The sequence below is a fragment of the Capra hircus genome, chromosome 3 (assembly GCF_001704415.2).
Source record: "Capra hircus breed San Clemente chromosome 3, ASM170441v1, whole genome shotgun sequence".
Taxonomy (NCBI): domain Eukaryota; kingdom Metazoa; phylum Chordata; class Mammalia; order Artiodactyla; family Bovidae; genus Capra; species Capra hircus.
The window spans coordinates 80,679,111-80,698,365 of NC_030810.1; the positions used below are offsets into that span (position 1 = coordinate 80,679,111).

Here is a 19,255-nt window from a genome sequence, read left to right on the forward strand (position 1 = left end):
TGTCATTAACTTCTATGATTTTAACATTTTCTTAATGCTTATTTTGTCTATTTAGCAGTTATATTTGATTTCTGTTAAAGTTTTTCTTCAAAAAATTAATGCAGCTGTCTTAATTTTGTATCCTTGTCTTGCTTTGTTTTTATGTAAGAAATGGAAACACTCTCAGTTTTTAGAAGTTACGAACCTGGTGAACCAAACTGTAGAATTTATGTAAAGAATTTAGCTAAACATGTTCAGGAAAAGGTAAGTTGAAATTTATAAATTTGTTTTATTATTTTGCATGTTTTCCCCTGGTTTTCCTTATTAGTCTTTTCTTTGTTGAAATTCTAGGACCTTAAATTTATTTTTGGAAGATATGTTGACTTTTCATCAGAAACACAACGGATAATGTAAGTGGCATGTATATTCTCAAATTTTGTTTTGTTTTTAATCTGTTAGAGATTAACCCTTTTTAAATATCATATTCCCTTTAGTGATTAAAATTATATGAAGAAATTGATCATATCTGTTGCATAATTAATCTTTTAGACATCTAGATCAGGATTCAGCAAATTTCTTTTTAAATGAACAGAGTAAAAATTTAATATTTTTATATTAAAATATTACAGTGCCTATTGCAACTACTCAGTTTTGTCTTTGTAGCATGAAAGCAGCTCTAAACAATACATAAATGAATATTAATGACTGAGTTCCAGTAAAAGACTTATAGAAACAGGCTTCATCATAAATTCTAGACTTCTTTCCTAACCCTAAAGCAGTGGTTCTCAAACTTTAACCTGCCTAAGAGTTTAGTAAAACCATTTCCTTGGTCCATCCCTAGAAAGTTTGGTTTTCTAAGCTGAGATAGGATGGATGAATTTGTGTTTCTGAAAAGCCTGTGGATAATGCCACAGCTGCTGGTCCAAAGATTAGATTTTGAAAACTAGTGTTTTAATGACTAAACCAGGAGTATATGATACTAAAGCCAAGTGTTTTAGATTCTTCCTGTAGTGGTAGCTTCCCTTCTTTCAGTTGGAAAGACTTACATTTTATGAGTGCAAAAGAAAAGGATAATGATTGTAAATGATTTAAAAGGTAATGTTTGAAGTTAGAATTTCAATCTTTGAAATTTTATAATTAGTTAACTCTAAAATATGTATGACCTTGGCCATATAAATTAGAAGTAAAAATTAGAAAATGTAAGGAGGGAGACTCTTGAATGGAAGTTAGATAGAGAAGTGACTAATTAATGTAAAATTAATATTTTAAAATCTTAACCTGGGCAATGTACTTCTTTATATAGGCATGCACTGTGTTTTAAAAATGTCCATTTATACTCATTAGTGGCAGATACCTCTTTTTATTGGGATACCAAAAGTTTATTTTGCTGGATGTGCAAAATGGTAACCGTTGTTCCCGTTGTTGCCTTTGTATAAGTGGAAAAAATTTAAAAATATATACATTTGTGGGTGTGTGTATGTAAATGTATGTATGTCACACACAAATGTATTGTTTTATTGTGTGTGCCTGTATATATATGCATGTGTGTGTATACATATGTGTGTGTGTATATGTACACACCATGTGTATGCATCCTTTCTATTTCCAGTATTGCCTCCCATTAGCATTTGAGAGGAAAAATAATTCTGTATTGAGAAACTGTACACATCAAAATGGTAAATTAATAATTGTTTCCTGTGGGACTAGTCTTGTGAATTTTTTAGAAAAGAATTTAACTGCACATTTCGATTCTTAAATTTCTTTTTATGCTTTTGCTAGTCTCATAGGCTAAATGCTAGGCAGTATTTTAGTTGTAAATTATAGCCTGTTTTTTAAGTAGTTTAGAGTATAGTTTCCTCCCCTGAATTGTTGACAGATGAATACACTAGGGAATAATAGACTAACTTGGAATGCAAAATCTGGGTTGTATTTTTGGCCCTAACTTTAGCTATCAGTGTAACACTGAAGAATGGACTCAGTCTCTGTATGCATTGTCTGTAAAATGGTAATTTTTGACTAGGTGATCAATAAGGTCCCTTTCTCCTCTGAAATTCCATGTTACTTTTCTATAGTTTCTGTCAACCCTTTTAATTCTTGGTTGTATAGTTGTTTTTGTCACTTGAGTAAACAGTATTAAATTGGCTGCATAAAACTTTTAAAAAAGAGGGATGAGAGAAAAACTTATTTACTTTTATAGTTGCAAGTAATATGATTTTTTAAAATCATATATACTTTTATGATAGTTAAAAAATAAGAACATCATCAAACTTGTATTACCTACTTATGAAAAAAATTTTAAAACAATATAAAATATAATTTTAGAAAGGCTAAATAATATGCTGATCAGATAGTAGAGTCATTTTTATTCTGAAATAGCAGAATTTTAACACATTTCCATTCACTTCATCAGAATTCTTTGACATTCTTCAAGTCAAAACATTCTTTCTTCCTTGACTGCTAGGTTTGATATACGCTTGATGAAAGAAGGTCGCATGAAAGGACAAGCTTTCATTGGACTTCCAAATGAAAAAGCAGCAGCCAAAGCGTTAAAGGAAGCTAATGGATATGTTCTTTTTGGAAAACCTATGGTGGTTGTATCCTTCAAATTAGTTGGTTCCAGATTGAGTTTATAGCAGTAAGGGTATAGTTAAAACTAATTTTTATATTATGCTTTGGAAATCTCAACAGCTTGCATTCCAGCTTGAAAATATTCAGTTATAATATTTATAATACAAACATTTGAGTCAGATGACAATGTTATTTAGATTTTTATTGGAAAATTAGCATAATGAGTCTATTAAAATCCATCCAAGTCTAAACATTTTATTTAATACTTAAAATATATACACTAATGCTAAACCAAAGATAATACAGTATCCAGAAGTACATTAGAATCCTTAAAAGGAAGATATGATTCATTGTAGTTCAATTTTATATTTTATTGTATTGTAATTCATATTTATGTTTAAGAATTTTAATAACAATGTATCATTGATTAGCCATCATGCTTTCCACAGTCAATGCAATTTCAAACTAGAAATTAGTGGAATAAATGAAGGAGCAGAGGTATAGGTGTAAAAAATGACTATAAAAGAAAGCAAAAATTTTTTGCTTCTCCCCCAGATCATAGACAACTAGGAGGCAGTCAAGAAATACTGACGAATGACTGAGTAGGAAGACAAATAGAGAAATTAAAAACTCTGCTCCTATCCTACATTAGGATGTTCTTGATAATTCTTTAGGAAAGATTCCTTTCATGTTTGTGAAGGAAACCTTAATTTTTAAATATTAGCAATTTGCTCGATCTGCTAGACCAAAACAAGATTCTAAAGAAGGAAAAAGAAAGTGTTAAAAATTAGTAAAGGTAAGTGTGGTGATAACATACTAAAAGCACAAGACTTTCTTGAGAGAAAATTAAGAAGGGATAACAGCCTGAGTAATGTTTTTAAAGGATCCATCACTCTGACTGTCTAACTATGCTGTTAATTTTCATTAAACTGCACAATTATGCAATAAAGTTCATTTGTATGCAAAAAATTAAATTTGGAGAGAATGAATTTTATAAGGGCAATGTATCTTTATTATTCTTAATTTACTTTCTTAGAAAAAAACAGTATTTCTTAAATTTTAACGTGTGTTTTAATCACCTAGAGAGCTTGATAAAACAGAGATTACTGGATTTCCTCTAACCCCCACACAGAATTTCTGATTCAGTAGGTCTGCAAGGGTGTTTGGCCTTGGGTCATCAGTTTTCCTAGTTTTCTTGTGAATAAGAGGTTTTCTAGGATACTGGACTTTTTAATGCTAACAGTGGGAAGATGTCTGCCAAGTCAGGACAAGTTGGTTACCCTTGGTGGGACCTGAGAATTCGCATTGCTAATTACTAATTGTCCTCCTCACAGAAATTTGTCCATATATTTTGGAATGAAGTATTTCAGCTTTCAAATAAGTAATTTTAATTCATAAGTAATTTGATAATTAAAAATGATAAAATGAAGCATTTTATGTCAACAATTTAAGAAAGATGAGTGGAACTATATTCATTTTGTTTTAAATCTTTCTGCTTTAGAATAATGGAAGAACATGGGCCAAAATTACTGATGGTTAAGCTGAAAAAATTATATAAAGAAAGTTACCTAATGTTTATTCCTTTTGGGAGGCACCTTGAATATTTGAATTTTGTAGTAAAGTATCTATACTGGTATAGTCAGACGTCTTACAAATACTTTGGAAGAACAGATGAAAATAAACCATTTTCTATGTGTGTTTAAAAAAATTTGTAAATCTAACATGAAATATGAGAAAAAAATTAAACTGCATTCTGCTGTTCTTCTTTAGAAGCATCCCTGCGTAAATACTGCTGTAATACTGTCATACAAAGTGTATCCTTTCTTGTCGTATCCTTTTGGGGCAGTGTTTTTTTATTTTCCTAGAAGTGTTTTGTCTCTCCTCAACCCACTGATCCAGCTTATGCAATAATTTTTTTTTTTACAATGTACTGAAATTATTTCTAAAATTATCTGTGTTGATTGAATACATCTTTTATGTGGTTTTTATATTTGTTGCTGAATTTTCTGTGCTATCCTTTAGGTTATGTAGTTTTTCCAGAGAAAGTTAGTGAATCAGGTCAACTTATGTACATGGAGGATGGATACATTTGCTTTAACACAGATTTTATTCTTGCTTCTTCTATTTATATATTTTCTAAGTCTAATTCAGTAACAAATGCTTTCTCTTTCATGATGTATATGGTTTAGGTATTCTGTATAACCTATTATAAAATTCTTCCTCCCCCTCCCCCACGCCCATACATATGTTGAAATTTTAAATAACTGAATTTCAGTGTGAATTCCAAATAAGAGTAGCAGACATCTGAGGTTTTATTATTGAAATCTCCTTTGAGATAGCAAGTAGAAGTATCTTTTTTCCCTTTCATTTTCTAAACAAAATAAAAAGATTAAGAAAAGAGTAACAGAGAGGAGAAGACATAAAGTTGACTCAGGGTAGCACAATAAGTGGAAAGAAACAGTTCTGGTAGGTATGTAAGAGCAGTGGTTTCCAGACCTGTTGATAATCAGAACTGCCCAAACAGTGGTTCTCAATTTGGCTGCATATTAGAATGACTTGCAGAACTTTTAAAAAAAAAAAAGAAAAATAATAAAGTAAAAAGTATGTTGCTTGGGTTTCTTCCCAGAGTTTTGTTTTAATTGGCCTAGATTTCTGCATAGATATCAATATTTTCAAACTTCACTGAGTATTGGTTCTAATGTGCAACCAAGGTTGAGAACCACTGAGGAAAGGATTTTTATACGTTAAGATTCCTGGACTCTATCTTGGAACTGATAGATGAAAATATCTGGAATCAGGACCAAGAATCTAATTTTCCCTTATTAATTCTGAGGACTGACCAATTTAAATACTGCTTTGTTACATTAAACTGATTACATGGGTCCAAGACATCACCCTAGCCATCTAAACTTTTATTAGTAGGAAAATACAGCATTGGAATCTTTGCATCCCTTTTCTTACTAATCCTACAAATAGTACTATGAAAACAATGCAAAATTCTGTTGTTAATCATTATCACTCAAAAGATACAAAAAGCACGAGATATTGAAATTGTTGTTGCTTTTTTCTATTGACACAGTTAAATATTTTATTTTTTAATGTTATAAATCAGTTTACATGCTGTTAGATAATTAAAATTTTGTTGCACTGACATGATTCACTAATTTTCCAAATATAAATGTTCTAGCTTTTAGTTATTTTATAATAGTGAACTGTTTAATAATCATTATTTTTAATGAATTTTTATGGTGTTTTAGGTTCCTTTATCTCTCAAGTACTTTCCACCTTTGTGGAGATGAAATTGACCACCTGGACTATGGAACTGTGCGTAATAGCTTTTAAAGTGTATTTAAAAATTAAATCTATATGCATTTAAATCAGTTTATTAGAGCTCTATCACATGTATTTTAATCATCTTCCTCGTATAATAAATTATTTTCTTTCCAATTAAAATAATGATCTTAATTTTTCTTTGTTATTTATATGTTGAGGAAAGTATAATTTGATAATTACATAAATTTTTTATCAAGTAATTTTATAATACTAAATATAAATTTTCTTTTATGGTTACAAATATTGCCCTTTTTCATTCTTACTTGTATACTGATGCACTTAATTTTTTTTATAGTAATCTTATTTTTTTCTAATTATTCTCCAAGTAGTTTTATTTGGTTGAATTTTGATGATTTTGATCTTGTTTGTTTTGATTTTGTTTTTTCTCTTAAGTGGTGGGGGATTTTTCACAGGTTAGGAAATTTGTATACATGCCCTAACAGTTTTTCGTTGTTGTGTCTCCCAGTGTATCAGAATGTCACTCAGTGGTATAAATGTTTCCTATATAAAATTATTCTGTTCCCTTAGTAAAATTAATTTCAGCTGTATGATAAGTAGGAAATATTGATAGTTTTAATGAATTTGTTCTGGTTGATACTCTTCTGTGAGTATGTAGTAACAGTTTTACCTTAGAGTCACTTAGATCTTTGTTGGAATGGTCTTGTGTATCACAGCTTCTTCCCTTTTACTCATAGCTTTGTGAAATAAGGTAAGTGAAAAGTTTAAAGGTAGCAAATAGAAGAATGGAGATTTGAACCCTGAAACAATCTAATATTTAGATGTCAAGTGGTAAGAAAACATGACTAAGAGTAGATAAACCCAAGTGAAGAAAGAAGCCCAGCTAGGAAGGAGTGATTAAATATGTTAGGTCTGTTGATGGTGCAAGAAAGATGAGTTCCGAAGACAACTGTTAAGGAGTCTTGCTTTCTCAGGGAATAGTGAAATGGGTTGTTAATACAGGGGGATAAAGATTGAAAATATTGCAGATTTGTATGGTCTAATGTAGTAGAGAAAAAACAGAGACATGATGCAGGAGTGAGAGGAATGTCACTGGAACCATAGATTCAGTGTTTAAATAGAAGGGTTAGTTTTACAGATGGTGTGTAAACAGTTCATTAATAGCAGTGGAAGGAAGGACAGATTATAAAGATCTAGATATTTGCAGTTCAGTATATCTAATGGGAGCATGTAAAATTTTTGTTGTATTTTCTCAGTAAATAGGAAGCAAGGTCATGAAGTGGAGGGAAGAACTCTTGGGGAAAAATGGATTGAGGAAAGAAAATATAGATATTTAGGGAAGTGAGAAAAAGACACTTAGAAGGATTGCTGGATATTACTTTAAAAGTGCCTACTTGAAGTCCATGGTTGTTAATTTAATTGAGATCAGTCAATGTGGTTTTGTGTTTTTCCCAATTTAGCCTTTGTACTGCTGTTGAGTAAACAGTCAGATTTTTAAAGTTGGTATTTTCTCACATGAATATAACAAAAAGGGAGAAGGGAGAAAGTGTTGACATAATCAAAAGAATGATTATGAAGGAGGGACATGGAAAGTAATTTGGTAATGAGCAAATTGAGAAAATGGCATTTCAGGCACAATGGAGAAATGGTATGATCCATTGAGATTGCAGTGTGGTTGAAGATGTGTTGTTATTTCTTAGAGGTAGGAAATTTGGGAGGTTGAAGTAGAGTAAGGGACTGAGATTGAAAATATTAGAGCACAGTAATTAGTGACTTCTGTAATGTGAGTATGGTAGTTGAGTGAACTTGAGGTTATGGAAAGAGATGAATTCAAGAAATTGAGAAACTTGGATATCAAAAGGATCATATGCATATCATTAATTATGATAGGGGTAGTGAGCCAAAAGCTAAATTATTCCTTGGAATGTGTAAATTTGTCAGGTTTATGACAGTGCACTCCAGTATTTGTGCCTGGAGAATCCCATGGACAGAGGAGCCTTGAGGGCTACAGTTTATGTGGTCGCAAAGAGTTGGACACAACTGAGTGACTAACACAAACACTACCGAAAAAGAATGTTTCTTAAAATCAACCTTATCCTGCTGTAGTGTTGAGAGTTTCACCCTTAATAGTTCACTGAAAAATAGTGTATTAAAGTGGTTTTACAGGTATAGGTTCAAAATTCAAATGTGTCCATGCCTTAGTTGCTTTATGGCTTTTTTTTTTTTTTTTTTGCATTTTCCATGGGAGTAATAAAAATGGCTAACTTGAGATTGTTGTAAAGTTCATTAGATGGATATAAAATACTTGCATATGGTTGTGTGTGTGTGTGTGTGTATATAGAGAGTGTCACATTTTCAATAAATATTAGCTCTCATAGTGGTGGTTGTGGTGATTCTCAACTCACCCTGATACTGAAGGTGATAAAAAATTCTGAGATTTTCAGTAATTCAGTCATCTTTGATTATCACTGAGATGCCCAGATTCTTCCTTGCCACACCTAGGGAGCAAGAGACTATTTGAAAAGTTGTCTAGAAATTACGGAGCTGGAGAAGTAACTTACATAGCAAGAGCCCAAATAGCTAGTCTGTCATTGGATTTTTCAGTTACTTTAAACAATAAGTACCTTTTTCCTTTTGCCAGAGAGATTTGGCACACTGGCCAAGTGTGGGTCAGACACATCACCTCTGAGGCGAGAAGTGAAGTTTCATATAAACCATGTGAAATGAGAGTTGGGAATAGGCTTGTTCATTAAAGGAAAAGCATAGCACTGTAAAATCAGAAAAGAAACGTAGATATTAGGCAGCTAAAAACAAATGTTTTGCTACAATATGCAGTATATAAAACTTTTTGCCATGTGATTGTTTTCCATTTATGCCTTTTACAAGGGCCTGGACTAGTGTAAAGCAAAGGAGGTTCCTAGGGTATAAAATTTAAGGAGGCATATACTTTCAAGTAATGCAAGTGCTCCTCACTGTACCTTAGTCATTAACAGAATCAGCATAATCCTGATTAGGTAAATCACCAAACTAAAAAAAAAAAAAAAAATGGTAGCATACAAGTTGGGCTTTCCTGGTGGTTTGTGGTAAAGAATCTGCCTGGCAATACAGGAGATGTGGGTTCGATCCCTGGGTCAGGAATAGCCCCTAGAGAAGGAAATGGCAACTCACTCCAGTATTCTTGCCTGGAGAAATCCCATGGACAAAGGAGCCTGGCGGGCTACTGTCCAAGGGGTTGCAAAAGAGTTGGATACAACTTAGCAACTAGACAACAACAGCGAAGCATACAAGTTGCTGGTTTAGATGATTTGGAAAGTATTTGCTGTGCAAGTGAAACTCCTTCAAAAACCAAAGTCTTGAGAGATTAAGTCTTTGAAATTTGAAAGGAAGTAAGACAAAGGAATCAATACCTATTAAGCACCTAAAATTTTAAAGACATTGTACTGTTTATGTATAGTAATTTGATCTTTAACACCCTGTAAGAAGAGAACACTTCCCTTTGTGAGTAATGAAGTTTTTTGATAAACTTCAACTGTGAGTTAATAAGATACTTTATTACATTTAATTGTTTTTACTAATGCATGTAAAGCAAAAGATAGTGACTTCAGTAGGACTGTTCAGTAGAGATGACAGCTAAACTACATGTGTTAGGCACATAAGAGGCATAACTGATGATTCTCAGAAATAGAAATAGAATTCCCACCCCCATAACTTAAGCTACTATATATTGTACACTGGAATTTCCTAAAAGCAAACTATAGTAGAGATACAGCATTCACACAAAGGATAGTATAGGAGATTTAAAATAAACAACCAAGACTCACCAAATACTGAAAAAGTACCAGGAAAGAGAGATTCTGTACCCACTGAGCTTAAGTTTTATTACCATGGGGGAAAACTGGGAGATCAATGAAGTATCTATGATTTAATATACAAAGATTTAAAGGAACAACAATATTTAAAAATGTGTGTATATTTATATGTATATCAGAAATCAGTAAAAGGGTATTTGACTACATAGGACATTCCTTTTTTTTTTACATTATGGTATGGCATCAATATACCACTTCTCTAGTACTTATATACCGGGATCTTTGAAAATTTAAGAATTCCAGAAGAAAATATGAACAGCTGATTAATTTCTTTTTCATGAATCTTTTCAGAGCTTAATATGATGCATAAAATGTTACATATTATTTATGAAAACATTTAATATCTTTCTGTGGAAGAAAATGGAGGGGAAAGAGATTGAAATTTGAGTGGGTTGTTCTCTATATATATATTGGATTTTTCTTTAAAAAAGATATTTGTATATTTTTCTAAATGTTAACATTATTAAATGTGGGTCTTGGGATATGGGGTCTGTTACACTTTTTCACACTTTGCTGTATGACAAATATATCAGCTCTTAAATGAAAAATAAAATAGTGAAACACCTCTAATCCAGTGTTTCTTAGCCATTTTTTGCCCTTCTACTTCTGTGAATTTTTAGACTTTTTTTTTCCTAATCATCCTTATGAAATTTTAATACCACAGTATAATATTATGTCTCTTTTGGACTGTTTGTGTATCTGTTCTTATGTTTTAAAAAAGTAAGGTTTTTCTTCCTGCGCAACCCAGTGACCTAACCAGCAGTAGAATTTAGAAGATAATTATTATTAGCAAGCTAAGAATCTTAAATCATGCAATTCTCTGATCTTAGCTGAACAAAATCAGATATTGGTAACAAATATCTGAAAAAAAAATTTAAGTTTATAGATATTAAGTAATGCATTTCCATGTTATATGTATGGATCAAGATAGACTTTTTATGAGAAATTACTTGAATGAAAATGAAAATTCAACATCAAAATTTGGGAACTCCATCTAAAAGGAGAGAATTTGGCATATTAGAAAAGAAAAATAACAAGATTTAACCTTCTACCATAAGGAGCTAGAAAAAGAATAAACAGAATGCAGAGCAAGGAAATAATGAAAATAATTATAAATCAGTGAACTTGTAGACAGAAAAGAGTTGAAAATATTGGAAACAGAACTTGTTTCTGAGAAGATCAATTGAAAAAGTTCTAGCCTGACTGCAAAGGAAAACCCTTGTTCCCTCTCAGGTTGTAAGAAAATGATAGTGGAGTATTTTTAGTAAATTTATTTCCATAAATATGGCAACTTTGATGAAATGAGCCAACTTCCTGAAAGTATTAAACTAATTTGAGAAGCAGGTAACCTACTTCTCAACTCTGAATAACTCTGTATCTAATAAATATACTTTGTAGTTAAAAGTTTCCCTGGAGGCCTGAAGAGCTTCACTTGTGAATTCTGCAAAACATTAAATGAAGAAACCAACAGTACTGTACAACAAAACACTTCCAAATTCATGTTGAGAGGCATGCATTACCTTGGTCATAAAAGAAAACTGTTTCTGTTTCTCGTAGGTATAGATGCAGTAATCTGCGACAAAAATATTAGCAGGTTGAATTAAGCCATATGTAAAAAGGATTTAAATCATGACCAAGAGAACTTTATATTAGAGTGGGCAGTCTATCGAACCTTTTGAGATCAATAAATGTAAATCATCCTGTCAACAGACTAAAGAAGAAAACACATATGATCATCTTAATAAATGAAACAAAAGCATTTGACAAAGCTAAATATCCATTCTTAGTAAAAACTCAGTAAACTGGGAATGGAAAAGAGCTTCCTTAAGCTGAAAAGTATTTACAAAGTCCCAATTGTTCTTCAAAGTGAAGTGAAGTCACTCAGTCGTGTCCCATTCTTTGTGACCCCATGAACTTTAGTTTACCAGGCTCCTCCATCCATGGGACTTCCCAGGCAAGAGTACTGGAGTGGGTTGTGATCTCCTTCTCCAGAGGATCTTCGTGACCCAGGGATTGAACCTGGGTCTCTTGCATTGTAGGCAGATGCTTTGCTGTCTGAGCCACCAGAGAAGTCCAAAAGGCTAAATGTTTTTCCCAAAGGAAGGGGAAACAAGGAAGGCCACACTCACTACTATTCAACATCTAAATGAGAAAGAGAAGAGTATACAAATTGGAGATTTAAAAATAAAACTATTCCTATACAGAGGTGATATGATTGTTTATGTAGAAAATCCCCCAAATTTAAAGGCTTCTACAATTGAGTTAAACAAGATTGTAAGATTAAAAGTAAATATGTAGAAATCAGTAAATAAACTAGCAATGAACTACTAGACCTTGAAATTTTTTTCTACGATTAACATTTGCAGTAGTACCAGAATTGAAATAATTAGGTATAAGTCTACCAAAATGTGTACCAGACACTTATGCCAAAGACCCTTCCCCAAATTTTGATAAAAAAGATCTAAGTAAACACCTAGATAGCATATTCAAAAGCAGAGACATTACTTTGTCGACTAAGGTCCGTCTAGTCAAGACTATGGCTTTTCCAGTAGTCATGTATGGATGTGAGAGTTGGACTGTGAAGAAGGCTGAGCGCCGAAGAATTGATACTTTTGAACTGTGGTGTTGGAGAAGACTCTGGAGAGTCCCTTGGACTACAGGGAGATCCAACCAGTCCATTCTGAAGGAGATGACCCTGGGATTTCTTTGGAAGGAATGATGCTAAAGCTGAAACTCCAGTACTTTGGCCACCTCATGTGAAGAGTTGACTCATTGGAAAAGACTTTGATGCTGGGAGGGGTTGGGGGCAGGAGAAGGGGATGACAGAGGATGAGATGGCTGGATAGCATCACTGACTCAATGGATGTGAGTCTGAGTGAACATGGGGAGTTGGTGATGGACAGGGAGGCCTGGCGTGCTGCGATTGATGGGGTCGCAAAGAGTTGGACACGACTGAGCAACTGAACTGAACTGAAGTAAACAGAACTATACTGTATACATGACTTGAAAGAGTCATGGTTATTGTGATGTCACCTCAAATAGATTCATTTCAAATTGGAAATTGTAGCAGGATAATTTGTTGATATTGCTAAACTGACTTTCAGAGCTCTTTTGAAAAACAGCAACCAGAATGTCCAGCACAATTTAAAAAAAATTATATAACTTGTTACATACTTCTGAGTTTTATTATAAACCTAGAATAGCAGTGTATTTGGCAGAGGATATATGCATAGATCACTGAAATAGAAAAGTCCACAAATATACCCTCATATCTATAGCAGATTAATTTTTGACAAAAATAAGTTCAGTGGAGAGGATTGCTATTTTAAGATGTTGGAGTGATTGGACACCTGAACCCCCCCAAACACACACAAAAGGGAAACCTTTAAAAAATTTCTTTCACACAAAATTTATTTGAAATACAGACCAAAAGTTAAAGGAAAAAATATCTGTGTGACATTGCTTACAAAGGAATTCCTGTATACAACACCAAAAGTTTCCTCCATTGAAAATAAATTAGATGTTATCCAATAAAAATCTTATTCAGAATATGCTATGAAAAATTAAGAGGCAGTCACACTGGGGACAGTCTTTGGGGAGCATATATTTGACAAAAGAATATCCAGGATATATATAAAGAACTGTAAAAATAAAAACAATAAATTTGTAAACACCAAAGATTTACAGATGACAAATAAGCACATGAAATGATACTTCACGTCATCATCCATTCAGTTCTGTTCAGTCATGTCCAACTCTGACCCCATGAACCGTGGCACACCAGGCCTCCTTGACCATCACCAGCTCCCGGAGTTTACCCAAACTCATGTCCATTAAGTTGGTGATGCCATCCAGCCATCTCATCCTCAATCGTCCCCTTCTCCTGCCCTTAATCTTTCCCAGCATCAGGGTCTTTTCAGATGAGTCAGCCCTTTGCATCAGGTGGCCAAAGTATTGGAGTTTCAGCTTCAACATCAGTCCTTCCAATGAACACACAGGACTGATGTCCTTTAGTATGGACTAGTTGGATCTCCTTGCAGTCCAACGGACTCTCAAAAGGCTTTTCCAACTCCACAGTTCAAAAGCATCAATTCTTCAGCCCTCAGCTTGCTTTATAGTCCCAACTCTCACATCCATACATGACTACTGGAAAAACCATAGCCTTGACTAGACGGACCTTTGTTGACAAAGTAATGTCTCTGCTTTTTAACATGCTGTCTATTTTGGTTATAACTTTCCTTCCAAGGAGTAAGCGTCTTTTAATTTCATGGCTGCAATCACCATCTGCAGTGATTTTGGAATCCCCCAAAGTAAAGTCTGCCACTGTTTCCACTGTTTCCCATCTATTTGCTATGAAGTGATGGGACCGGATGCCATGATCTTCGTTTTCTGAATGTTGAGCTTTAAGCCAACTTTTTCACTCAAAGAGGCCCTTTAGTTCTTCACTTTCTGCCATAAGAGTGGTGTCATCTGAATACCTGAGGTTATTGATATTTCTCCCAGCAATCTTGATTCCAGCTTGTGCTTCTTCCAGCCCAGCATTTCTCATGATATACTCTGCATATAAGTTAAATAAGCAGAGTGACAATATACAGCCTTGACATACTCCTTTTCCTATTCGGAACCAGTCTGTTCCATGTCCAGTTCTAACTGTTGCTTCCCGACCTGCATACAGGTTTCTCAAGAGGCAGGTCAGGTGGTCTGGTATTCCCATCTCTTTCAGAAGTTTCCAGTTTATTGTCATCCACACAGTCAAAGGCTTTAACATAGTCAATAAAGCAGAAATAGATGTTTTGCTGGAACTCTTACTTTTTCGATGATCCCACGGATGTTGGCAATTTGATCTATTTAGACAAATACAAAACACAACCGCAATAAGATGGCACCACACACCTTTTAGAATGGCTTAAAATACACTCTGATAGTACCAAGATTAGTCAAGAATGTGGAGCAACTACAGCTCTCATACATTGCTGGTGAAATTACAAAATGGTACAACCTGTTTTACAAAACATTTTGAGGAAGTTTGTAGTAATGTTAACATGTGACCTATCCACCACACTTCTGAGTATTTATCTAAGAACAACAAAAATTATGTTCACACAAAAATCTATACCTAAGAGTTTTCTGGGAAGATGATGGAGTAAGAAGTAACAGGAGTCCAACTTAGCACCTAATGTAGTTGCACCATAGTCACTATTTTGGAATTCTGGAGTCTAGGGCTTGCAACTTCCAGATGAAGCCTTGGACAGTAAATTGTTAATTTAGGCCAGTTTCAGCTCTTAGCATAGTAATAGCAACCAGTCTTCCAACCCCAACCATGTGGCAGGCAGCCATATATGTATCCTGGAGCACCTTGCTGATAGGAGTCAAGGTGAGCAAAAAGAACACTGAACTCTTAAATATTGAGGAATCTATGCCATAATTATTTATGCCGCTTTTGATCACAGAGGTGCATAGATTGGCAGCCATGGTTGTTACACCTCCCATGTTTGTAAGCCATGTCTCCTATCTCTACCACCCCCAGTGAAGAGACTTACAGGAGAATAATAAGCCAGGTCCCCCCTTTTTCCTTTCCTCTTTAGTTTTCCCACTTTGGGGAGCCAGTGAACATAGGCTAAGTGTCCTGTGGAAAACCATCAAACAGGCCAGCAGGCGCACTGAATCACAGGAGAGAAAGAAAGAGAATAATTGATGTAATAGCTGAAAACAAATCTGATGAAAAGTTATGAATATGAAATGAAAGTTATACATATCCAAGAAGTTCAATGAATTCCAAGTAAAACTGACTCAAAAATCCATATCAAGACATAATAAAATTGCATAAGACAGAGAAGTAAATACCCACCTAAAAGGGATTTTCAAAGATTATCAGAAGATTTTCCATCAGGAACTTAGGAGGCCAAAAGAAGTGGGCTGATATAAAGTGCTAAAAGAAGAAAAATTCAACTAGGAATTCCCTATCTGGCAAGACCATTTTGTTTGTTTGTTTCTTCAAAAGTGAAGGAGATATTGACATTCCTACATAAAGCTCAGAGAGTTTACCACTCGACCTTCCTTGCAAGAAATGCTCGTGGAAATATTGCAAGGGTCAAATGAAAGGACACTAGATCATAACTAATGCCATATGGATAAATACAGATCATAATAAAGAGAAATATAGGAACAAATATAAAAGCTAATATTGTGAAAGTGGTCAATTACTACATTTGTTATCTACAGGATTTAATAGACATACGTTGAATAGAAAATGTTTAGTCAATAAGCTTGTATTATTGTAATTGTGTTCTGTAAATCTACATGTTGTTTTCTACTTCATTTAAGGGACTAATGCATTTAAAATAGTTGTCTATGTTTAGGGGCACACAGTGTATAAAGATGTAATTCAGGGAACCTCAACAACTGAAGATTGGAAACAGAAATGTAAAGACATTTTTTATATGTTATTGAAGCTTAAAGTAAGTGAAGTCGCTCAGTTGTGTCTGACTCTGCAACCCCATGGACTGTAGACTACCAGGCTCCTCCGTCCGTGGGATTCTCCAGGCAAGAGTACTGGAGTGGGTTGCCATTTCCTTCTCCAGGAATTCTTCCCAACCCAGGGATCGAACCCGGGTCTCCCACATTGCAGGCAGATGCTTTACACTCTGAACCACCAGGGAAGATAAGTTAGTATAAATTAAATCAGAATTTATAACTAGTATGTTAAGTTTGCAGCACGCCAGGCCTCCCTGTCCATCACCAACTCCCAGAGTTCACTCAGACTCACGTCCATCAAGTCCACCACAAGGAAAAGAGCTATGGAATACACACAAAAAAATGAAGTATTTAAACCTTACTACCAGAATATGTCAACATAAAAGACACTGCAGTGCTGGAGTGGTGGCAGTGTGGCACTGAGCAACTTTGAAGAGAAACCCCACATCCAAGGACAAAGGGGAAACCCCAGTAAGATGCTAGGAGGGGTGAAATCACACTTAGAATCTAACCCCATACCTGCCAAAGAAGTTCAGAGGGATCAAATGTACTTTGTGTGCACCAGAACACAGAGACTGAGATAGAACTGTCTGGGTATCTCCTGAGGAGACACAATCACAGAAAAATAACCAATCTGATCATATGGACCACAGCCTTGTCTAAATCAAACTATGAGCCATGCTGTTCAAGACCACCCAAAATGGATGGGACATGGTGGAGAGTTCTGATAAAACGTGGTCCACTGGAGAAGGGAATGGCATACCACTTCAGTATTCTTGCCTTGAGAACCCCATGAACAGTATGAAAAGGCAAAAGGCAAGGACACTGAAAGATGAACTCCCCAGGTCAGTAGGTGCACAGTATGCTACTGGGGATCAGTGGAGATATAACTCCAGAAAGAATGAAGAGACAGAGCCAAAGCAAAAACAACACCCAGTTGTTGATGTGAGTGGTGATGGAAGTAAAGTCTGATGCTATAAAGAGCAATATTGCATAGGAACCTGGAATGTTAGGTCCATGAATCAAAGCAAATTGGAAGTGATCAATCAGGAGATGGCAAGAGTGAACATTGGCATTTTAGCAATCAGCAAACTAAAATGGACTGGAATGGGTGAACTTAACTCAGATGACCATTATATCTACTACTGTGGGCAAGAATCCCTTAAAAGAAATGAAGTAGCCACAGTCAGCAAAAGAGTCCAAAATGCAGTACTTGGATGCAGTCTCATAAAATACAAAAGGATTTCTGTTCATTTCCAAGGCAAACCATTAAATGTCACAGTAATCCAAGTCTATGTCCTAACAAGTAATGCTGAAGAAACTGAAGTTGAATGTTTCTATGAAGACCTACAAGACCTTTTAGAACTAACACCAAAAAAAAGATGTCCCCTTCATTATAGGGGAATGGATGCAAAAGTAGGAAGTCAAGAATTAACAGGCAAATTTGGCCTTGGAGTACAGAATGAAGCAGGGCAAAGGCTAAGAGAGTTCTGCCAAGAGAATGTACTGGTCACAGCAAACACCCTGTTCCAACCACACAAGAGAAGACTCTACACATGGACATCACCAACGGGTCAATACTGAAATCAGATTGGTTATATTATTTGCAGCCAAATATGCAGAAGCTCTAGACAGTCAGCAAAAACTAGACCAGCAGCTGACTGTGCCTCAGATCATAAACTCTTATTACCAAATTCAGACTTAAATTTAGGACAGTAGGGAAAACTGCTAGATCATTCAGGTATGACCTAAATCAAATCGCTTGCAGTTATACAGTTGAAGTGACAAATAGATTCAAGGAATTAGATCTGATAGACAGAGAGCCTGAAGAACTATGGATGGAGGTTTGTGACATTGTACAGGAGACAAGGATCAAGACCATCCCCAAGAAAAATACAAAAAAGCAAAAGGGCTCTCTGCGGAGGTCTTACAAATAGCTGTGAAAAAAAGAGAAGTGGAGAGCAAAGGAGAAAAGGAAACATACACCCATTTGAATGCAGATTTCCAAAGAATAGCAAGGAGAGATAAGAAAGCCTTCCTCAGTGATCAATGCAAAGAAATAGAGAAAGACAACAGAATGGGAAAGACTAGAGATCTCTTCAAGAAAATTAGAGATACCAAGGGAACTCTTCATTCAAATATGGACACAATAAAGGACAGAAATGGTATGGACCTAACAGAAGCAGGACATATTAAGAAGAGGTGACAAGAATACACGGAAGAACTGTACAAAAATGACCTTTATGACCCAGATAACCAAGATGGTGTGATCACTCACCTAGAGCCAAACATCCTGGAATGCCAAGTCAAGTGGGCCTTAGGAAGCATCACTAGAAACAAAGCTAGTGGAGATAATGGATTCCAGTTGAGCTATTTCATATCCCAAAAGATGATGCTGTGGAAGTGCTATACTCAATATGTCAGCAAATTTGGAAAACTGAGCAGTGGCCACAACTGGAAAAGGTCAGTTTTCATTTGCATCCCAGAGAGAGGCAATGCCAAAGAATGCTCAGACTACGGCACAATTGCACTCATCTCACATGCTAGCAAAGTAATGCTCAAAATTCTCCAAGTCAGGCTTCAACAGTACATGAACGGTGAATTTGAAGATGGTCAAGCTAGAGTTAAAAAAGGCAAAGGAACCTAGATCAAACTGCCAACATCCGTTGGATCATCAAAAAAGCAATAGAGTTCCAGAAAAGCATCTACTTCTGCTTTATTGACTATGCAAAAGCCTTTGATTGTGTGAATCACAATAAACTGTGGAATGTTCTTCCAGAGACTGGAATACCAGACTAACTGACCTGCCTCCTGAGAAATCTGTATGCAGGTCAAGAAGCAACAGTTAGAACTGGACATTGAACAACAGACTGGTTCAAATCAGGAAAGAAGTACGTCAAGGCTGTATAGTGTCACCCTGCTCATTTAACTTAGATGCAGAATACGTCATGAATAATGCTGGACTGGATGAAGCACAAGCTGGAATCAAGATTGCCAGAAAAAATATCAATAACCTCAGATATGCAGATGACACCACCCTTATGGCAAGAAAGTGAATAACTAAAGAACCTCTT

The 19,255-nt window shown here is 34.9% G+C and overlaps 1 protein-coding gene across 8 annotated transcripts in view; it reads left to right on the top strand.

The window, feature by feature from the left end:
• Positions 1-9,419, top strand: part of RNPC3 (RNA binding region (RNP1, RRM) containing 3) — a 31,581-nt gene extending 22,162 nt beyond the window's left edge. For 2 of the 8 annotated variants that reach the window (XM_013962590.2, XM_005678021.3), the window contains exons 11-15: positions 149-243; positions 331-389; positions 2,441-2,573; positions 3,272-3,343; positions 4,318-9,419. In XM_013962590.2, coding sequence (XP_013818044.1) covers positions 149-243; positions 331-389; positions 2,441-2,573; positions 3,272-3,331 — 347 coding nt within the window. In that variant the 3' untranslated portion in view covers positions 3,332-3,343; positions 4,318-9,419. The remainder of the gene's footprint in view (positions 1-148; positions 244-330; positions 390-2,440; positions 2,574-3,271; positions 3,344-4,317) is intronic. The other 6 variants (XM_005678023.3, XM_005678022.3, XR_001917845.1 and 3 more) reach the window with 5 other exon arrangements.